The sequence below is a fragment of the Pieris napi genome, chromosome 23, assembly GCF_905475465.1.
Source record: "Pieris napi chromosome 23, ilPieNapi1.2, whole genome shotgun sequence".
NCBI classification, from domain to species: domain Eukaryota; kingdom Metazoa; phylum Arthropoda; class Insecta; order Lepidoptera; family Pieridae; genus Pieris; species Pieris napi.
In genome coordinates, this window is record NC_062256.1 from 3,687,815 (window position 1) to 3,712,046 (window position 24,232).

The 24,232-nt window shown below is 34.8% G+C and overlaps 2 protein-coding genes across 3 annotated transcripts; one reads left to right on the plus strand and one right to left on the minus strand.

Moving 5' to 3' along the window:
* Positions 1–283: 283 nt before the first annotated feature.
* Positions 284–17,586, plus strand: LOC125061424. Its single transcript, XM_047666880.1, has 10 exons — positions 284–503; positions 2,418–2,629; positions 3,616–3,807; positions 4,773–4,840; positions 5,836–6,013; positions 6,715–6,892; positions 7,808–8,009; positions 12,193–12,325; positions 16,745–16,925; positions 17,307–17,586. Exons 1-10 carry the CDS (start codon positions 370–372, stop codon positions 17,434–17,436), a joined length of 1,608 nt encoding a protein of 535 aa, XP_047522836.1. The 5' UTR covers positions 284–369; the 3' UTR covers positions 17,437–17,586.
* Positions 17,444–22,530, minus strand: LOC125061423 (cytochrome P450 4g15). 2 transcript variants are annotated; one of them, XM_047666878.1, is made up of 9 exons: positions 22,397–22,530; positions 21,774–22,000; positions 21,199–21,399; positions 20,305–20,484; positions 19,240–19,436; positions 18,801–19,091; positions 18,496–18,733; positions 18,212–18,397; positions 17,444–17,954 (listed from the first exon to the last, which is right to left on the minus strand). In XM_047666878.1, the coding sequence occupies exons 2-9, from the start codon at positions 21,982–21,984 to the stop codon at positions 17,779–17,781; spliced, it is 1,680 nt and encodes a 559-aa protein (XP_047522834.1). In that variant the 5' UTR covers positions 21,985–22,000; positions 22,397–22,530; the 3' UTR covers positions 17,444–17,778. The 2 variants fall into 2 exon arrangements, with proteins under 2 accessions (XP_047522834.1, XP_047522835.1); XM_047666879.1 differs by lacking the exon at positions 22,397–22,530 and adding an exon at positions 22,145–22,161.
* Positions 22,531–24,232: the final 1,702 nt, after the last annotated feature.

The window sequence follows — 24,232 nt, forward strand, 5'->3', positions numbered from 1 at the left end:
AATACTTCAGTGGGCAGCTGGTTTCACATAGTAGTGGTGCGCGGCAAAAACTGCCTTAAAATATGCTCAGTTGTGGAACGACGGACGTCGAGGTGATACGGGTAGAATTTCGTATTCTACCTCCGCGTTCGAGGATGAAACTCAGCTGCAGGTATATAATGTAAACTAAATAAAATAATAATGCCTACAAAACTGCCTAAAAAGATTATAATTATCATTCACAGATCATATCTATTCAAGGATAAGTATAAAAACTAATTAACGAATTTGACAGTTGACAACTTATTTATGATCCCAACAAATGTCAACGAGCAATTTGCATGTTGTTAGTACGAACGTTTTAAGTTTTTAAAATAATAAAAATATATAATGGAGGACCCACAATTACCAAAGAAACGGCAGCTTCCAAAGCTCATGGCATGTATGACAAAAACAAGTTTGGAGAATCTAAGAAATCGCGCTCTGTTTAGTTTGGAGGCACTAGATGCAAAAGGGATTCGGAGGTATTATTATTTTAATTAGTTTACATTATATACCTGCACACAATACGTGTAGCTCAGTTTCATCATCGGACATCGAGGCAGAATATTATTACTAAGATTATGTATTACTTAAGTCAAGTGGAACATGGTGTAATGGTTGCAGCTCCTTACAAACGTTGTGTAAACCAAAAAACTTGGCGATTAAAAAGAGTGGCGGAGAGTTGTTTGCCAGTTCTTCTCTTCCGTTCTACTCCCTTGACGTGAGAACTGGCAGTAAATGTAAAATTAGAAGCATTTAATGTATTTTTCTTTTTTCGTTCTTAAGTGTACATTGTGTTACCTATATTAATAAATGATTTTTAAATACGAAAATCCATCCGTATCACCTCGATCTCCGTCGTTCCACAACTGAGCGTTTTTAAAGAAGTTTTTGCCGCGCACCACTACGTGAACCAGCTGCGCACTAAAGTACATATTTCCGAACCATTTCGACTTAAGGTTCTTCAATGAAAGAGCATACCAATTCTTAAACGGCTGGCAATGCACTCGCGAGCCGTCTGACATTGAGAGTGTCCATATAACTTAACATCAGGTTTACCACAGTTCTTTATAAAAAATCATACAACTTACACTTCTCGCTGACAACAGCTTTAAAGCGCTCAAAACGTTGTGTTACGTAACTTTAATACGTTAGAGCGCATAATCCCATTATTTGTTAATGCTACTGGAGATAAAGAATGAGTTTTTTTTAACCTTAAAACATTTGAAGTGGGTTGTAATGAAGTGACTTCGGCGTATAAGTGTAGTTTTGGAGCCAATATTTTTTTTTAATTTAACAAATAAAATTTAAACAATTCTCATATACTCCCGTTAACTTTTATTTAAATGTGTACTCGATTTAACCAAAGTTTAAAGGTATAACGTATCGTGGAATTCACAAATTTTTAATCGAAACAATATTGCATAATCTTCGCCACCATTTTTAAAAATCACTGGAAATATCGAGTTATGTAAATTTAATATACCTTACATTCGTGTTTATATCCGTTTAAGTTTTTAGTTAAATTAGTTTAGCAGTACAATACTCGAAAGAAAACTAATTTAAGCGTACGACCAACCAGGCTCCAGAAGATAAACCACTCCTTATATCCAAATTGTATTCGTTTTTACAACTAACTCGCAACAGAAATTAGAGAATTATCACTGAATAAATTCAAAACGTTAAACGCAAATTAATCAAAAAACTTTTTATAAATTTGACGAATATTTAAATGATCGTAATCCTTGGGATTGATTTGCTCCAGTTCAAACAATTTGTATGACTCAAAACTTGGCGATTAAAAAGAGTGGCGGAGAGTTTTTTGCCAGTTTTTCTTGCCCGCTCAACGCCCTTGACTTGCGAACTGGTAGTAAATGTAAATTTAAAACTAATTTAACATCTTCTCCGTTTACGTTCATAAGTGTACTTGATTACCTATATGAATAAAGTTATTTTGAGTTTGAGTAACTAAAACTTTAATTTTATCTTTAAACAACAATTTTTTATAAAGGCTTTCTGCGCCTACCTGGGTTTTAATAATAAGTATAACAATAAAAGCCCGTTCTATTTCCGATAATTACAAAAGTAGAATATACAGCTTAGATTTGTTATATACATTTTTTTCTTGTTATCGTAATATCCTAGCTTTCTTCAGTACCATCGATCGGAACCCCTCACCTCACCTCATCACGGGTAAAAGCCTCATCCAGCTTTTCCCAACTGACTCCGTCTATGGCTTTCTTTCTCCATTCTCTATCGCTTCTATTTCTTCTATCCACCTTTTTTTTGGGCGCCCTTTTCTCCTTCTTCCCCTTGGTCCTTTCCAACCTGAATACGCCACGTACGTCAACCACTTAGCCACAACGACGGCCTTTAACTATAAATATTATTTTTAGGCGAAAAAGGCCATTACACCAATGCTTGATCCTTGAACTTCGGGAATCTGGTTTCTTTGAGTCATCTGACTATCTTCAAGACCTAATATATGACAATATACAGCTGGTTAAAAACGATGATATTGGTATCGTTGTGGATCTGAGGAAGAGAGAAGATTATCTTGAACATATTTGCGCTGGACTCATTCAAGCTGAGAAATATCGAGACAAGGGTATTTATATTTAAATCGTGAGAGAGGTGTAGAATTTAATGTGTGATCTTTGTATTTAATTAAAAACGTTATATGTTAGAGGATAGTTGGCTAAACGTTCTTTTTATTTACTCATTTTAGTGCTAGGTAAGAATTTATCAGAGTCAGATAGAGAATTACATCAAATCGAAAACCAAAAGAAATTGGATCCCTATTGACATTAATTTGAAGTTATTGCCGTAAACTCTACCGTCTCCTCTGTTGTATGTCAACAGAGCCCTTACATAGCCAATAGCGATACCGACAGCGATCACCATCACAATATTCCGCTTGGAGCGCCATCCCAAACTTGAGATATCAGCGCTACGTATATAGAGAGAACTACATCTTATTTGTTTATTTATTTATTGTTACACTTTGTTGCTTTATGATATAAAAAAATTAACAAAATTACAAGTAAAGGAAAGGCAACTGGCGGCCTTATCGCTTTCGAGCGATCTCTTCCAGGCAACAACTGTGAGAAAAGAAAAAAGAAAATGTATTAAATTACATAATTACATCTTACAAACAAGAACGCCACGATCACTGTAGCAATTTGATTTTAGGGAGAAAGGGTACAGATTACGAGGTTCAAAACAAATCAGTGGTACTACAACCTCTTAAGGTCTGAGCCTCAGATTTCTGAATCTGTTTCATGATCATTTTTCAATCTAATAGGCAAGTAGATGATCAGCCTCCTGTGCCTGACACAGGTCGTCGATTTTTTGGGTCTAAGACATGTCGGTTTCCTCACGATGATTTCCTTCACCGCACGAGCGAATGTTAAATGCGCACATAGAAAGAAAGTCCATTGGTGCACAACCAGGGATCGATCCTACGACCTCAGGGATGGGAGTCGCACGCTGAAGCCACTAGGCCAACACTGCTCTTCATAGGTTCAAATCCTATTTAAGAACATGCTGAAAATCGTCATAATTTAATTTTAAGCAGATTTACCATATTTTTAGGGGACACGAAAAAGGAATGTCTGGAGTTGCTTGCTCTTGCTATACATTATGCTGAAATGGGTAAAGGTATACTCTGGCTCGCTGAGAAGTTTTTCCTGGCTTCGATTGCGGTGTCAAGCCAGTATCTCATAGATGGTGGACGGCAGAAGGGTTGCTGCAAATATCACTATGCGAAATTTCTACTTGACAAGTGTGAATAATTTTTAATACCCATAGTTCATAACTTACGAATCTTAGTACAGCATCGCGTAGCAACGAACTTTAAGAATGCAAAGAGCGGTAAAGGACCTTTTAAAAAAAATCAGTGGCGCTACAACCTCTTTAGGTCTGGGCCTCAGATTTCTGAATCTGTTTCATGATCATTTTTCAATCCAATAGGCAAGTAGGCGAACAGCCTCCAGTGCCTGACACACGCCGTCGACTTTTTGGGTCAAAGACATGTCGGTTTCCTCACGATGTTTTCACCGTTTGAGCGAATATTAAATGCGCATATAGACAGAAAGCCCAATGGTGCACAGTCGAGGATCGAACCTACGACTTCAGGGATGAGAGTCGCACGCTGAAGCCACTAGGCCAACACTGATGATTTACTGGTATGAGATTTAAAAAAGCACACGTTCGGATGCTAAATAAAACTAATAAAGAAATAAACTAACTTCTGAACCAACCTGCCAACTGAAAAAAGGTGTACCAGTACTGGTGTACCAGTTCTGGTGTACTGGTGTACCAATGTTTTATATATTAAACACCATTATGAAACATGTATCAGCCACAAAGCTAGGCTACTGCCAATAAAGAATGGTCATGAAAACAATAATAATAATAATGATTAATAATTTAAAAAGTTTGATCCCTGTGGCAGTGTGCCTTTAATACTGGCAGCATTAAAAATAATGTGTATATGTTACTAACTAACTACATTAACAGTTGATTACCAATGCGATAGTGTGTCTTTAACAATAATAAATATGCTAAATATTTACAACTTAATTATACAGAATTAAATACCGTAACATATAACATTTAATGTCGATTTAATAAATATTAAATTACTCGCAACAAATAAGAATTATAAAACAATTCCCACGATTCTCTTTCCGAACAGATTCCATCATATTAACTAATAAGATTAAATTTATTTATTCATTATAATTTAGTTCCAGGAGCGGATCCTGAAGAACCATTTGTTATTTTGACTGAAGTACGAGACTCCGCGATTGGAAAGGTTTAGTACAATATTATATTAGATACATAAAAAAACTAGCGGGCTCAACCAGCACAACTGTACGAGTACATTAATTTGTTTAAATATTTTGGAAATAAATATATACATATTTCATATATTTTTTCTTAACCTATTGCATATATTTTATAGAACAGGGGGCAAACGGGCAGGAGGCTCACCTGATGTTAAGTGATACCGCCGCCCATGGACACTCTCAATGCCAGAGGTCTCGCGAGTGCGTTGCCGGCCTTTCAGGAATTATATAAAGAAATAATAAAAATTATTAAAAAGAAAATGAAAATAAATTATAAAAGTTTGGTCCCTGTGGCAGAATTTCCTCGCTGTATTGCGATACTTATTCGTTGAGCCAGGAAAGTGCCAGCTCTGGGGTCACCGGTACTATCTACCAGGCGCCAACTTAAATCTTTAATAAGCGGCTGGGCACTTGAAACCAACGGCCCTAACATGATATATATATATATACATAATATTATTTTATTATATTTTATATATAGATATATTATATAAAATTAATATATCTATATATAACTTACTTCACACAATATTAATTTTATAAATTTTGTGTTGTTTTTTGCTGATTTAGGTGAAAGCGTCTCCAGGATTGACATGTCTCTTGATCCCGCTATATTCATAGTATTACCAATTTATTATAAATCTAATCTTCTTAGCGCTCAGTATGCTGTTTTTTTATATATTAGGGGGGCAAACGAGCTTGCGGGACGACCAAAAAGGGCAGTCTTCGCAGCCCATAGACACCCATTTTTAGTGGGTGCGTTGCCGGCTTTTTAGGGAGGAGTACACACGCTTTTTAAACATTTGGAGGTCGTATCTCTGTGGGAAGACCCCCACCGGGAGTCGATTCCACAGTTCGCTAGTTCGCATAAATAAAACTTCTATAGTCTCGACTCTGAATCTTACAGAGGTTGGACCAGCGTCAGTTTTTAGCATCTTAATAATGCGATCTTTTTATCCAGGATTGGCCGCTTTACGAAGCAGTAGAGGGAGAAGAGAGAGTATCAACTGAAATGTTATTTTCTGCAACAGCGATTCAGTTACATAGGGTGCTAGTGAATAAAGCCAGGTCTTGTAGAACCAAAGAAGTGGCCAAGTCCGAAACTTTAGCCCGTCTGGCCGAGAGAAGAGCTAGAGATGGTATAGAAACTAAATTTATTTGTATTTACTACTTCTGTGTTTAAATAAAATATTTAAAATTACATATAATCTGGCGAAGGACACACTTCTGCGTCCGGCTCTTTGATCACAACCAAGCAGGCCCTTATGTGCCTACGAATCTACAATAATTGTCACGGAAATCAATCCCAGTACCAGTATATATACCCTATGCATTAACCACTTCATGTAGGATTCGAAATCATCGCTAAAATTGGTAATTTTTCCATAACTCAGCGCTTAACATGGTCGGCTTTTATAGAGCCTCGCAAATAAACAAAATGGCCTCGCAAGTTTGTTATTTTTTGAGCACCGTCAAATCCAAAATCCACTTGATTTGACAGACCCTTTTTGGCTATATTTAAAGTTTGGTCACAAGTCGACTCATTGGTCTAGTGGTTAGTACCCCTGACTGCGAATCCATGGGTCCCGGGTTCGATCCCCAGCTGAGACGAACATCGTTGTGATGAGCATTTGGTGTTGTGCTTAGGTCTTGGGTGTTTAAATATGTAATTATATGTCTATCTATCTATAATATGTATGTATATTCGTTGCCTCGTACCCATAACACGAGCTTCACCAGCTTAGCATGGGACTAGGTCAATTGGTGTGAATTGTCTTTAAAAAAAAAAGTCTATACTAAAATTAGATATAAAAATTATGTTTTAAGTTAATGCTTTTAGCTGACGATGTACCAAAAACAGCCGAAGCAATAATTGAGATTGGGATCAGCCAATTAATGATGAATAATTTAAATAACGCTCAGAAAACCTTTGAAAAGGCGTTTCGGATACATACAGAGAGTAATAATATCGAAGGTTTATGTGAAACAAAAATGCACATGGCAGCTGTAATGCAAAGGTTAATATGTCGATTAAAATATTAATACAGTGGAATCTCGATAACTCGAACCTCGTTAAGTCGAAATCCTCAGTAAGTCGAAAAAATGGCCATTCCCTTCCGCTGTTCCCTTAAATACGTGGTTTACGGTATAATTATTTAGACTTTGTAACTCGAACAAAATCTTATTTCCCTATGAAGTATTGATAATACATATTTATACTCTATAACTCGAAAAGGTAAGTAAGTCGTAGTAAGTAAAATATAATGACGTCTTACTTGGAATTCCCCGAAATAATATCAATAAATTCCAAAATGAATATGTTGTCTTGCACACATTCTATGAATGATTACATTCATAAAAAATATATACTACGAAACTTAAGTTGCATTCTTATTCAAATTCGACTCTACAAATCGAAAAGTACACTGGAAATCTCGCGCCTCTGTTAGTCGAAATTTTACCAGTTAAATCATATTATGTATCTCGTTCTTGTTAACTTGAGTTTCTTGCCGTTCCCTTGACATTCGAGTTATCGAGATTCCACTGTATAGACTTAAATTTTTTGTCATAATTCTCGTCCGCAAAACCTGGATGGTTATATCCTCTCTCAATATGAGGGAAAGCGTAGAAAACTCTCCCGCAAACACTAATAGGCCTAAGCGTTTGCGAATGTTTAAATTTAAAAGCATTGTAGGGGAAGGAAGGACCTAAAGGGATCCTCCAAGAGCCCCAATGGCGAAAAGTTGTATTTAGATTTAGGAATGGGAATTATTTTGTTAGTGCGTTTCAGTTATGAATATATTGCTATGATTAAAGCGGTAGATGTCGCTACAATAATATGTAAAACTGAAGAAAATAAAAATAACTGTTCATTATTTATATCTAAAATATATTTTACGAATTTCATTCGCGATATAAAAGGTTGTTTTAAGGTTGGGTGAATATGAAAAAGCAGCCAAATTACTCACGGAGATGGGTGCCTTGGCTATGGAGCACAACCTTCGGCGTCAGCTGGGCCAAGCGCTCCATCTTCTAGGAGAGTTGCATTTGAGGAGTGAACGCCCAGAACTTGGCACTCAGCATCTCACTGAGGCCTTCCACTGTTTTCTGGGTGATAGTTGCTTGTCAGATGCGGTAACAGATTTTATTATTTATGTTATTAATGATTCCATAGAGTTGCCGTAGACGTGGTAATCACGCCACGCCCTGTGATATGACTATTTCTGTCATATAACATATATTCGATTTTACACACATGACAAATTCTTCAGAGATTACAGTATTCTTGTAAGTTTGTAAATTAAATTTGTAATAGTTTTAACGTTATTGCCGGGAACCGTAGACGGACTATGGCATAGACCAAGCATCAGCGAACAACGTGTGAGATAGCGAATGATTGACATATGTCGTATTTGCAGTTTTTTTTATTTTTTCATTGAAGATTACTTATTATTGACAAACAAAGTTACTGAGTCGTGAAAAAATAAGCTACTTACCGATGAAAGGTTATGTTTGGTTCTTTATGTTCACTATAGCTTTTACAGCCAATTATGCAACAATTCCCACTTTAAATACACCTCTTATAAGGATAAGGTCTTAAAATATGGGTTAGACTTCGGTTTCACAGATTTATCAGTAAGCGGTGAAAACTTGTTTACCACCAAGGGCTCGGTGGTAAACAAATAAAACCTTGTTTCGCTCGCACTTAAGTACTTCACGTTAATGCCTTCTCTCTTTAGTTATTATTGTCATTTTAGAAGCTCATCTAGTTTTATACTCTATCTACCCCGGGAACGAAGTTTAATAAACAGAGGCGTAGAGCTATTGAAATATGTCAAAATTGGCAAAGAAATCGTCATAAAATCTTCAATAAATAAAAATACATTTATATTTCAACGTAAAATTATAAATATCGCCTCGCTATAATATAAATATGCCCGCGCCACCATATTTGTTTGTTGTCGAATGTATGCCGTTCAACCAATCAGCGCGCGAGGTGCGTTCCGTTTCACAATTTGATGGTTTCACTTCGATTCAATTTACCGAATAATACGTTAAATTGTAAGCAGTACGTTCAACTTCACAACCTTTCGACAGTTCATAATCTAGCGGATAGATTACAACCTAACGGTATTTACAATTTTACGGTGACATATTATACACTTTTGCAAAAAAGGAACACTTATGGAAATTTATCGTCGTAAGTTCTCCACAAAAGAGATTTTATGTACAAATAATTATATATATTAATTAATTATAATTGTAAAATAATTAACAAAATCGTTATTAATACTAAATAATAATATAATATTACTATTTTCAAAATGACAAAAAAGAGTTTTCACTCAAAACTAATTTAAGACTGCCTTTAAAGATAAAATATATTTCCTTCAAAAATTGTCGACCATAGACAACAAATAAATAATAGTTTAAATAAACTAGAACAAAAAAACTAGAATAAAAAAACGTGAAAAAGCGTGGGTTGCTCGATAGGCGAAAAATATGGCACAGAGCGCCCCACGCTTTTTCACAATAATACCTACTAGTATTTTTTGTTCATTACCATTTTCAGCCTAAATTAGGAATTATTTTTTAGTTTGATGTGCTTTAAAAGCGTGTATTCTAGTTTTTTTTAACTATTATTTATTTTTTAGTTAAATTTTTTTTATTTTTTTCATGTTTTTATTGCATTGTCATCCATCTTTGACAGGTGCGCAAAGTTTGAATTAAATCTGTCCGTTAAAAGTGGGTCAAAATCGAGTCCGACGGAGTCGGTTACATACATACATACATACATACAGGTGAAGCTAATATAAAGCGTGTAAAAAATACTTAATGATATCGAAAACTCACTTACGAGATTGGCCATAACACGCCTGATAACCGCATTCCTAAGTGATCATGTTATATTCATAATTAATTTATGACTTTGATGACTGCGGCTTTTTCACTGATGTACCTAAATATACTTCAGATAGATATGAATTCTTTTGATGTTAGCCTTGCCAAATGCGGTAATTAATTCGTAAAAAAATATATTTTTATAAAATACAGAGCCACAATGATTCTGGCGTCTTGATTGCGTCAATGGCCTTATATATAATTATAAAATGTAGTTTATAACCTTATCTAATGCCGCATCAAACTGTGGATGGTTTTGGCCTTTCATTGTGTGTGTATTTGATTTTTCTTTCATAGACAAGTATGTCCTTAACCTAATAAAAATAAATCAGTGGCGCTACAACCAGATTTCTGAATCTGTTTCATGATCATTTTAAAACCTAATCGGCAGGTAGGTGATCAGCCTCCAGTGCCTGACACACGCCGTCGACTTTCTGGGTCTAAGACATGTCGGTTTCCTCACGATGTTTTCCTTCATCGAGCGAATATTAAATGCGCACATAGAAAGAAAGTCCATTGGTGCACAGCCGGGGGTCGAACCTATGACCTCAGGGATGAGAGTCGCACGTAAACAAAGTTTAAATCTTTTTTGTTAGTTTTGTTGGCATTGTGCCTGAGCGTGTGGGACTCCGCCCAGGGATCGATTTTGAACCCCAGCTTTAGACCGATAGAGCTAAGTGCACATTAAACATGCGTACGCTAAGGAAAATTTAAACCGAAAGTCGCCGGCGTGTCAAGTCAGGTCGGAATTATTTATTCATTTAGGTAACACAATGTACACTTATGAACGTCAATAAAGAAATACATATTAAATTTTAAATACTTCTAATTTTACATGAATGGCCAGTTCTCAAATCAAGGGCGTAGAACGAACGAGAAGAACTGGCAATAAACTCTCCGCAAACCGCAACAAAGTTTTTGTTTTACACAATTTTTGTAATGAGCTGCAACATGTTCCACATGATATTTTTAGTAATTAATAATAAAAAACAAAGATTTGTTCTCTATCAGCAGTAGGCATGGTGAAATAGGAGAACGCACTTACATTCTCGAGGGAACAACACGCAAATACATAGTCGAAATAACTAACATCACCGCATACACGAATTCAAGTCCGACCAGTCACCACAAGTAGTACCCGTTCATGAGTATGACGCATGGCCAGCCATCGGCCATATTTTAGAAAGAGAGACAACCCGAGGCATGGACGCCGCCACAAGCAATGACATTTAAGCTAGCATGACGATCCTTGAAATGTGAACTTGGCTACATAAGAAAATAATAATAATACTTATTATACTGAAATAATTTGATACCACATGGATCACGGTTTGTTCCCACTTTTCATTAAAACAGTCGTGGATGTTGATGATTGCCCCTGAGTCTGGAAATGTAGCCGAGAGATTCAGTCGCGTGTCCCGTACAGAACCTGATCACCTACTTGCTTATAAACAATAAAAATGACCACAAAACAGATACAGAAATCTGAGGCCAAAAACAGTGAAGCGTTACTGGGTTTTATTATTATTATTTACACATAAAGATAATTATAGAAAAAAATAACTAGGACAAAACGTTTGAAACAAAGTTAGGCTTATTAAGCCAACATAAAAAGTTATATTTTTTCCAATGGAAACCAAATCAGTAAACTTAACTTATAAAGATTTTTGAAGTTATACTTCTTTTGGCGCGTAAGGGAAACATTATGAGAATAAATTTTTACGATGCCGTCACAAAAAACCGACACCTTGAAGTAAGCATAGTCAACATTTGAAAATAAAAATTAAAAAATGTCCATTTCTTGAATTATGTAGAAATAATTTTTGTGATATTTAAATAAACTTTATTTAACTACTAGATAATGCGTTATAATAAAACTTTCAATGTATTAAATACCTTTTTCTATTGTTAGTGCCGTTTTTTCTACAAACGTAGAATAAGGCGAAAGATGTAATATTTGAAAAGATTTTTATCTTGTTACGCCAAAGAAGTATAACTTCTAACGTGTGTACATAACTACACACACGTTTTTTTATTGAAGTTATACTTCTTTAGGCGCGTTATGAAAAATTGATGAGAGTGAAGTTTTACGATGCGCGCGCACCGTTACACAAAATTAACAGAATGAAGTTGCCCACGGAAGATGCTACGGCCTTGGACATAATTTAAAAACAACATTTGAATAATAATAAAATTTATGTTACACTTAATGTAAGAGAATAATAATAAATATTTATTTATTTAATTTTTCAAATGTAAACTGAACTTTATTGACTATAATGACTCCTTTTCCAGTCTTTGATTATTAAATTGTAATTAATTATTTGCATGCAATCAAAAACTATTTTTAAAAATGCCAAAGACGTAGAACTTCTTACGCGCTTACATAAGTACACGCACCTTTTTTTTATTTTAGGAGACTAAAAGACAAGCTGAAACGGCAAAGAAAGATGGAGAAGATATTGATGTGATTTTTGAAGAAGAGCCTAAAGGTATCGTTTATGAGGTGGAAGCTGAGCAGTCTCGACTGATGATGTCTATATCAGCAGGTAAACAAAATGCATGTGTTGGTTTCAGATTAGACTCTCACCCCTAAGGTTGTAGTTTCGATACCCGGCTGTGCGCCAATGGACTTTCAAAGTGCGCACTTAACATTCGCGTTAAGGAAACTGGCTTGGCTTAGACCCGACGACGGCGTGTGTCAGACACAGGAGGCTGATCTTCCACTTGTCTGTTAGATTGTCAAGTGATCAAACAGATACAGTTAAGGCCCAGACCAAAAAAGGTTGTAGCGCTATTGATTTATTTATTTTATTTAATAATAAGCCCTATGAATGGCCAGTGTTTAAGGTGCCAGTTCATCTTATATTACACTAATATTTTTCATAGTGCTAGCGGCATATAATCCACGCATATATGTATATAGTTCTCAGCCGAAACACGTGCCATTTCCAAAAGGCCCGAAGCTTGGATGTTTATGTGTTGCTGAAGTCACATTTTGTATTATTCGGTTGATCTTTTAATGTCGTCCTCGACAGTGGTAATTCCCAAATATTTAGCTACTACTATGCCTTTTCTGCGAAGAGAATTGTTGCTAATTATTATTATCTCAAATAAATGAAAATATTATAGTTATAACTAGCTGACCCGGCAAACGTCGTTTTGACATGTATATTATTTCTAGGAAAATTTTTTTAGTTCAACAAAAATAACTATCTACTATAATAAAAATAGGGATTGATCGTAGAAGGGTGACAATTGAGGATTGTATGTATTTTTGTATGTTTTATCATAAAAATGAAAACAAAAAGTCTAAAAACTAAAAAATTTGGGGTGGGAACACCCCTAACATTTAGGGGGATGAAAAGATGAAATTCTCAGACATACTGAATATGTATAAAAAATTTCATAAGAATCGGTCGAGCCGTTTCGGAGGAGAATGGGAACGAACAATGTGACACGATAATTTTATATATTAGATATGAACGAATGTATGGGCTACCAGGCAGATATGATTATGCAACTTTTTACCTATATGTCAAACTAAATACGTAAGGTGTAAGGAAAGAAATTCTTGTATATTTTTCATCATGAACACATTTTTAGAATCCATTTTCTTGTTTGTGTAGGAACCAATAAAATAAAATGCCTCTAGTTAATTCGGTGGCGGTTGTTGATATGTTCAGATATATGTTAAATAAAACGCATTGTTTAAGCTGGGTGTCACCTAACTTCAATCGTTTAAAATATGAGCTTATAACTAACATTAATATTAGGGATAGTGGGGTTGCGACGCTAACAAAACCTAACTTAGCTTATCTAAGGGTTCATGAATCTAACTGCCACTTCAATACAAGTACAGTCGACCTTTTTGGACTTTATCGGAAACAAGAATGTTATATTACAATTTATGAGTGTGGTATTAACTAAAGGGCTCATTTTGGCTTCAAGTGTGCGACGATTCTAACAATTTCGCTTCTAATTATTAACTAAAATATATATGTAACTTAACTAATGTTAGAATACATCTCTAATCACAAGATTATTAAATTGATTTGTGGTAAATTCTATAATTGATGAAATGTCGCAATGTCAATGTAAATGTGATATAACTTACTAACTTTTTTTTTATTCACTTGTCATTATAAAAACTACTTCATTTATATAAACATGCGTGGCTTACATGCACACTATGTAAAATATAAGTGTAATATAAAATGAACTGGCACCCCAAACAAGGGATACTAATGGGGGGTCTCATAGCCTAGCGGTCTTATTAAGTGGCAGCTAGGTGAGGGGTACCGGGTTCGATTCCCGGTTCGAGGGCAAGTTTTAAATTAATTTAAATTTGTTCTCGGCCTTTGGGAGGGTTGTGCGGTACCAGGCGAGTGCCTAAACCGTACATGGAGGACACGGTCTAATTTCTAAAGACAAGCACGAATTATTAAAAAAATCCTATACTTGATGCTGGCTAATGCATAAATCGTGCCAGAGCCTTAAAGTAGTCTAGTGATTTATGAGTGTGCTTTTTGTTATTAAATAAAATAAAATAAATCCGCTATAACCTTTTTAGGCCTGGGTCTGTATTGGTTTCATGATCATTTGTCAATCAAATAGGAAGGTGAACAGCCTCCTATGCCTGACTCACGCCGTCGACTTTCTTTTTTGGGTCTAAGGCAAGCCGGTTTCCTCACGATGTTTTCCTTCACCGATCATGCGAATGTTAAATGCGCGCATAGACAGAAAGTCCATTGGTGCACAGCTGGGGATAGAACCTACGACCTCAGGGTTGAGTGTCGCACGCTCAAGCCACTACGCCACCACTCCTCTTATATTAATATTAAAGCTTTTTTTGTTTTGATTGTTTAGTTAACAATTCTTAGGGTCTGTTTCACAATGTACGGATAAGTTCTACATAAGTCCAAATTAGCTATTTATTACTTATTGGTAGGATAAACACTATTGTTGCGTTTCACGACTGTCAGATAGCGCTATTTGTCACATAAAATCCATCATAAGTTATGAGTCCGATGAATGTCAAATAGCACAATTTATCTTCCAAATAATTTATGTGTTTGCATAGCTTACCGAATACATTGTAAAACAGACCCTTATTAGTTGTGTAATAAGTTATAAAAATAAAAGTTAGTTTTGTTAGTGTTCTAGTATTTGTATGGCCCCTTTTATAGGCCTCCACAATATTTTTCAATTTCTCATTGTCTTAAGATACATTCATTTCGTTATTCTCCGCTATTACGTCATCTGTCAATCTTTTATGGCGTCCTATAGATCTTTCCAGTAGGTCCATTTTGTCCAATTTTCCCGCGTTCTAGAATATTTCTGATTTTATTTTAATGAAGTAATGTTTAGTCAGCCTTGCTTTGGCATCGTTAGCACCGGATAGCGGTCAAACATCCTGTCATTGGATATATCCTTTTTAATTTAAATGCAGAAGTATGAATAGAATCACGCGCCAATCATGGAATTTGCACATATTGGATATCGTGAATATTCAATAAAAAGTAATTGTTTGTAAATTAATCACATTTCTTTGAGTTAAAACATTCACATTTGCACATGTTTTATAGAATACTAGCTGACCGGGCAAACGTCGTTTTGCCATGTATATCATGTATAATAATAAAATAGGGGTTGATCGTAGAGGGGTGAAAGTTAGGGGTTGTATGTATTTTTTAATGATGTATCATAAAAAAATAAAAACAGAAAAAATATCTAAAAATAAAAATAAAAAATTTAGGGGTGGACTACCCTTAACATTTAGGGGGATGAAAATGTTGTCCGATTCTCAGACATACCCAATATGCACACAAAATTTCATGAGAATCGGTCGAGCCGTTTCGGAGGAGTTTAACCACAAACACCACGAGTATTTTATATATTAGATTTCATGTTATAAACATGATAGAACCTCGTGTTTCACGTGGACAAAGTCAAGGGCAACGTCCAGTTCAAGTTTTTTACAAATTAGTAAATCGCCCATTTTAAACTGGTTTAATAAAAAGCGTTACGTATTTTTTTTTCAAATATGCTAATTGCTGTTATTAGAAGTTATTGTACTATAAATAACATTTTATTGGCCTGTTTATGTGAGATTTTCAAGCAAATTTTGCTTTTAGCGATACAAATATAGCTTTAATTGCTAAATGACAGTAGATTATAATACATTCAAGTTAGAGTATATAAATTTTTATATATTTATTTATTCACAAAAAAACTCTACCCTTACAGTTCTAAGTCAATAATGTCGAGATTAAACATGGTGAACATCATAAAAATGTCGATATTGTCGGAGACAGCAGTTAGCGCAATGTCTCAGTTAACGGGGATCTGTGAAACAGACTGGTTCTGGCCCTTGCTATCGCAAACAACCTTATTCTTCGTCGTCGCACATTTAACCTAGATACAAACAAACCGAGTTCTTGAAGAACACTTGGATTGCTCACCCCACAAGACTTAGTAGATAGTAGGCCTACTGTAAACCCCGACTACTAATTTATTTATACCCTACCATCCCTAAGACGAATAATGTTGGGTATATCAAGGTATAGTAGGAACACATGCCATGTAATCTGTAATAAAGAAAACGGGTATACTGTTATTATTATTTTCTACTAAATATTTATTACATTAATTTTTTTTTTGGGGACTGAGGCGCGATCTAGCTGCTGTGGTCTCTGGCAGAATGACCAGCGCTGTGGAACATTCTGCTCCTCAGCATAATGCTGAGCCAGGGCCAATTACAACCACAGCACACACGCATTACACACTTGAAACGAACCGAATTGGAAAAGGGATTTTTTTAAATTCTTTTTTATATCTCTAATTTTATTTTTTCTTTGATTATTGTTATTTTGTGTGTGTTTTATGTCTAAACTTAAAGTACTTAGTATCACATGGAACTTTATTTTAAAATCTTGTCCTTATCATTTGAGGAATTTTGTTAACAGGTCAAGAACTGATGGCGTCATATTTTAATCTTATAAGAGAGGCTCGCAAATGTTCCATTGCAAAAATAAAGATAATTGAATGGAAGCTATCGAAATCTGGCTGGTGGGTTAAAAGGTACCACCACGACCTTCTTCCGTGTCTATGCCCCATTCATAAACGATCACCGCTGGATATCCTTCGGTGAGTATTTAACCTATCTTTCTCCATTGATCTCAATATGAATAAGTATTATAGTTTTCTAACGACTCTTGCCTACTGTCGTGCAATAATTGGGGTATCGAGAGGTTTTACTGAATTAGGGCCTGTTTCACAATGTATGGATAAAGTACCAAATAGCTATGCGACACATAAATTATTTGGAAGATAAATTGTGCTATTTGACATTCATCGGACTCATAGCTTATGATGGACTTTATGTGATGAATAGCGCTATCTGACAGTCGTGAAACGCAACAATAGTGTTTATCCTACCAATAAGTAATAAATAGCTAATTTGGAACTTATATAGACCTTATCCGTACATTGTGAAACAGACCCTTAATCTTATATTGTTTTTAACAGTATTCAACTGCTAAAGAGTTCTCCGGCGTTCTCACAATCGGATGTAGATACGTCTCTTGGACGAACAGGAGATATTCAGGATATAAGAAAACTTCGAAGCAGTTTTGGTTCGGTCGAAGGTAATAAATAAAAATATATTTCATTAATATCCATTTATTGCATCAAAACATTCCGATTTGCATAGACATTATGTACCACTATTTACAACTCGTCTAATTAATATTAATGTAATGCTAACACGATTGAGCAATATTAAATTACTTGCACCTCATCATCCCATAAAAAATCTGCCACCCAGATTATTTCTTCATACTTATAAATAAAAAAATTAACAATAATTTAGTCAGTACTGGTATCACAAATGCATGTATAGATACATATGTACTGCATAAATGTGCACATTTCCTACAGTTAAAATTATGTACCTAAAATTGGTATTATTTCAGTAAGTACCTATGTATTTCATTTTCTATCATGCTTTGGCCATTCGCTTGCGGGGCGTCAGTCGTACTTTGAAACCTTCAGCCCGTTTTAAGATGATATCAGCCTGCAGTTTGAAGTCAGACTCTTTAAGGTCGGAGTGTACGCGGAAGTTCCTCAAAATTGTCGACAGAATGATCTTCAACTTCAACATGGCGTACTTGCGGCCTGCAAAATATCAATATTAACAAACCATACTCAGGAGAGAAGAGAGAGAGAGAGATACTCCAAATACTCTAAATTGAAAGATGGATGGCATCATTCAACTACGATAAGGTAGTTTTCACGTACCAACACAACTCCTGGGTCCAGCAGAGAAAGGTACAAAAGCGTAGTAGAGAGAGAGTGTATTGGAAGGATCCAATACTCTAAATTGAAAGATGGATGACATAATTCAACTAGATAAAGCTATATTTATCACGTACCAACACAACTCCTGGGTCCAGCAGAGAAAGGTACAAAAGCGTAGTAGTGACGGTTGGCTGAACGTTCAGGCAAGAAGTTGTCAGGGTCAAATTTGTCTGGGTTCGGGTAGATGTCTGCACGGCGGTGAAGCTTGTAGGTAGCAACAATGACGGTAGTACCAGAAGGCACCACCTTGCCACTGGATGCTGTTTGATGAAAAAAAATAGAACATCGTAATCATTCTTTTTTAACAAAATGCTTCTATAATTTAGTTTACCAATAAACGTTTTCAATAGACACTTACGCATTGTGACATCTTGTTTCAGTTGCCGAGCAATAATGGGTACAGGTGGGAACATACGAAGGGTTTCCATCAAGCAACGTTCCAAATATTTCATCTCCAATGTATCCTGGAAAGTGGCTGGACGGTCGGAGTCCCCGAAAATATTGTCCAGTTCTTCAACTACTTTGTCTTGGATATCTTGATGGATACCCATTGCGGATAGGAAGAAACTGCTACCAGCGGCGGTAGTGTCATGACCCTAAAATAAATTATCGTTTGAAATCTAATCACAAATTCACTACTATTGTTTATGAAAATAAATTTACCTCAAACATAATAGTGTCGACTTGTTCTTTGATTTCTTCGTCTGAAATAACAACTCCACCTTGAGCACTTTCCAAAAGTAGATCCAGAAAAGCGAGACGTTTCTTTTGTCCAACAGCAGCATCATCGTCAACATCCAAATCATCCTTCAGTCCACTGGACTGACCGAAGGAAAGGCCCTCGACGGATGTGGTTTGGGTGTGTTTGGCGGGTTCTGAAGGTTCAGCAACTTCGCTCTCGAAAGAAGCTAATTTCTTGCCTGATTTGAACTCTTCCTTCTTCCTCTTGATAACCTATTAAATTATTGAGCGTTGTAATTACAAATAATTTAAATTGGAGTATTTTTCTTTTTAAATCTCTTTAGGTAATATCTAAATCTATATAAAAAGTATAATAACAAGGTTTTATTTACATATAATATATATGTTGGGGTTTTAGTACCTTTTTGGTCAATCCATGAATGATGTCAAGAAGGTTGTTCTGCAATTTGGCATACTGAGTAAAGTTAAATAGGAGATCGGGTCTCAGCCAAATCTTGGTGTGTCTCAAATGGAGTATATCACACATTTTCATAACAGCCATGGCGTATTCAAATCCACTTCGGTCCTGTGTGCTTTTACTTACACCCATAGCGGTTTCTGCAAATATATCGATATATATTCATCGTGGTGTACCGATATATTAACCTCGAAAATTACGTAACATAGTTTTCGACCCGTTTTAGCGAATATTGCCCATTAGTGTTACGTGCTATGCGGGGGGTCAGAACGCACGGCCTATTTAGGTATAGTTTTCCTTGTACCATTATGAGTCGCATGTTTTAGAGGCACGAACGTGGTTGACACTGACTTGTTTATAAACAACGCAATTGCATCTATAAATGTCGCGGTTGTGTAGATTGCCCTATTTATTTCCTTCATATTAAATACGTGTTTAAACTAAGGTCTTTTTTATTTCCTTATAAGAATATATTCTTATAAGATGTTAAGAACAATCCTTCAAATAAATGTAATGTTTTTTATACTGTATTTAAAATATTCGTAATGTTTTAGCGTATAATATTTAAAAGCTTATTTAAATATTAACAAATTGTCCATAAGTGATTTTTGGCATGATTCATAAAGGTTGATAAAGTATTTAAAATATTTTAGTCATTAAAAACGTCGAATGAGCGGAAGCAAAAAATTAATTTATACGCCAATGTAGTTTTTGTAAATAATTGAATATTTTTATTATATTTAATGACGTCCATTAACAATAATAGTTTTTCCATTCATTAATCTATTTAATTGGCTATTTTTATATCTCGGAAAATCTTTTTAGCCAAATGCAAGTTTTGGTTATATATTTTTATGGAAGTTTATTTTATTAACTATGGAAGTTTTGCAGGAACATTATTGGGCGTCATAAAAAAAAATTGCAAGGATGATTCACAATATCGTTATGGAAGTATAGAATGATAAAATGTTTGACACATATACATATAACAGTCAACTATGTACTAACCAAGTAAAATTTCCACTGTGCATTCACTCATGTAGTCATGACAGTCAAATTCTCCAGTTTCTTTCTTGAGCTTGTCAACAACAGCCCTTGAGTTGGCGTTGAATAGATCGATAAAACTCTTCAATACGTTCAAATGGAAGGTGGGAGCAATAAGTTTTCTGTGAGAACGCCATTTCTGACCTATAAATTCAAATGACCTTTATTCGCCGTTAGTATTCGACGCGTGTATAGCAATATTTTGCGGCAACCTTTACACTTATTTTATAGTAAGACTTAGATAGATCGATTAAAAGATTTTTTTTTGTTAGTCACCCTAAAAAGACTTTGGTAATGTTATGCTTTTAATTAATCTTACATTATTTAATTTGTATCTAAATCAAATATAGCGATAGACAATTTCCAAAAGTCCAAATTCTTGTGAAAAAAATAAGTTAAATTTCCGACTTTTGATAATCAAACTTGGTTAGGTGTAGGTTGAAATAGCTTAAACAAAAAGGGTGCGTGTACTTATATACGCGCGTAAGAAGTTATACTTCTTTGGCATTATTAAAAATAGTTTTTGATTGCATGCAAATAATTAATTATAATTAAATAATCAAAGACTGGAAAAGGAGTCATTATAGTCAATAAAGTTCAGATTACATTTGAAAAATTAAGTGTAACATAAATTCTATTATTATTCGAATGTTGTTTTTAAATTTTGTCCAATGCCGTAGCATCTTCCGTGGGCAACTTCATTCTGTTAATTTTGTGTCACGGTGCGCGCGCATCGTAAAATTTCACTCTCATAAATTTTTCATAACGCGCCTAAAGAAGTATAACTTCAAAAAGTACAATCGCTTTTGTACTTATATGGGATTTCTTCGCTGAATCTACTAAAGATAAGTTTCCTACCAGTACTGATAAGAAGACCATCTCCGAGCCAGGGTTTGAAGAATTTGTATTCATCTGCCTTATCAATGTGAACGTGGCTGCTCAAGATGAGCTCCACATCACTTGGGTCGTACAAGAAGACCAAAAGACGTGGTCCAATCCATACTTTGATGATACTGTCCTTGAACTCCTCACTTCGTTTTATCATTCGTTTGAAAATGTCTGAAAACATTTTCTTTATAAATAATTTATTTTTACACAGAAATATTGGCAATTATTTAAAGCTGTAAATTCGGCAGTTATATTAAGCGGAGCAGAGCAGTGTTGGCCTAGTGGCTTCAGCGTGCGACTTGAAGTCGTAGGTTCGATCACTGGCTATGCACCAATGGACTTTCTATGTGCGCATTTAGACCCAAAAAGTCGACGGCGTGTGGAAACAGGAAGCTGTACACCTACTTGCCTATTAAGCCCAGCCCAGACCTAAAAAGCTTGTAGCGCTACTGATTTATTTATTTTGTATTAATTAATTATAACATCTTCAGCAATATAAGTTATAACTATGAATATATTAATTTTTGTATTCAAAAAGTACATACCGTCAGATCCACCTGTAAATTCCAAGGCATTTCCAATCAAAGGTAAGCCCTTTGGTCCCGCAATTTTGTCCGCTAATTCATAGAGATGCCGTCTGGACATACGCCAGTAGGCGTACCAGAGGACAACAGCTGGCACCAGAAGCACATAGAAGAGGCTTGAAGCACCCCAAGTGCTGGCCTGAGCAACCGTCTCAGCAGCAGCGTAGCTCATCGTGACGTCCTTATACCTGCCAAGGATATCGTAATATAAAATACGCTTGTTAAGTTTCCATCTACTTCCTAAAATATATTATTGAATTAATCGAAGTTAATAAAAAATATCCGTCTATGAATCAAGTATTAATAAAACATCGCAGATAAAAAATCCTCACAATATTGTGTTGAAAAATTAATCCGCGTTGTAATTAATCGACCAATCTTCGATGAATGATTTAATTTCAATGGATTTTTTCTTATAACTCGTTAGTTAATAATCCTTTTGAAATTAATATATTTTAATTTTAAATCACTTTTTTACTATAAAACGGTAATAACACAATCACTTTTGAAAATATTAAATACACACAAGTGACACACAACTGTGAATTAACCGAGGCACATCACACACACAGCACAATGCCTACCTTCCAAGCGGCTCCTAAGCCCGCTAGCACCGATCCCAAGGGGTGTTTAGAACGTCTTTTTGACGACTATTTATGAAACTCACGCGCAACAACCTATATACACGCCACTGACGTCACTGTGCTACACTGAGTGTGTTTATCGAGTGGTTATGTAAATCGATCTTAGAGATTTGTGTTATTTAAATATATTATAATTACCCTTATAAAAATCTCAACAATTTGACACAACTTTTACTTACTGCTAAGTCGAAGTTACCCTTAGTGAAAGCAATGGTCACAAATGAATGGCAAATTTCAACATTTTCATACAAATTGCAAATTAAATTGCCTTTTTCTTTCTTGTTTACGCTGTCATGAAAAGTGACAGAATAATCTAAATAGTGTAAAGGAGTTTGTTGTTCTGGAAAGTGTTGTAAATAACTTAAAAACACATCAACATTTATAATTAATGTTTTAACTAAGCACTAAACTGTCTTTACAGTTAACACAATTAGGTTTAAAGAAGTTTATTCTTATTAAAACAAACACGTCACTTACATGAGAAAAAATAATAATATTAAAAAACATAAAAGGTAAAATTCACGCCATCGTCGTACGTTGTTATTGCATCAAAGTCAATCTACCAAAAAACTGCGCAGGCGCTTCAAAACGGGTTCACTGTTACTATTTCCCGTATCTCAAGATGCAAGCTATTGTAAATACTCGCTCCGTAATAGATTATATTTTTGCTACTGTATTCGTAGATGTATGATTAGTGTTACAGCTACGTATGGGATTGAAGTTAAATTTACAAATTTGAAAGAAAGAGAGAAACGCAAAAGAGGTAAGAGTAAGACTGATGGTAAAAGGAGAACTTCTACGTGCCTTGAGACCGTTCATAATTCAGTGCAACAATTCTTCTACATAATTATCGCAAAATAGGTGGCTAAGAATATATCTCAAGGTAAGATTTATTGAGACGTATTAGACCTACTCGTATGTTTCCCAACGTGGGGATCACAGGGGGGCAATTTGATTGTTAAGGGGAGCAATCGAAATCGGATGGATATAACACAACGGAGAGACTAGACAGAAGCTAACAAAATTGTAACCTAATAAAAAATCTCTGTTCAGCAAGGATCTCACTTAATTAAATTTATTAATTGATTTAGAAAAGAATTTATTAAAATTATTTGGAATTGGAATTTCAGTTTCTCATATGTTTTGAAAATTTACTTACTGTGTTTCGTTAACATTTTCGTTGTGATTTAATTTAAGTTTCAGTAAACAATTCAATTTTTTAATATTAAAAGTTCTTGTTTACAAAGTTCTGTCATACTTGTATACTTTTAAAGCCTTTATTAAAACCTAAACATAACAATCAAATATACAGTATTAACAATTCTCTTAACCTACATAATAATAATAAATATAATTAAAAATTTATAAAAAGGAAATTAAAAAAATTACAAACATATACAATTTTTAATTACTGTATAATTTTAAGATGTATAGTGTCGCTTTTTTTACAGGTATGACGGCTGTGGTTTTTTGCCAGACAGCCGCCATTTTTCTTTTTTTACGCCAGTGTATAGTGCATAACCGGATAAATAAAAATTAACAATAAACAAAAAACAGACTATATCTGATAAACTTATGCAATAGTTGTTCTGTGTTGTTGGATACTTTTTATATGCCTTTGTTTTGATTAGTATAAGGTGGATGAGATCGATTTAGAGCGATACCTTCCAACCTTTCTTACCTTTTAATTATTATAATTAATACTGCAACGAATTAATAAATAGTATGGTTAAAATGTTTGAGTTTTTTTAATAATGTTTGATTTGAATTAAGTTC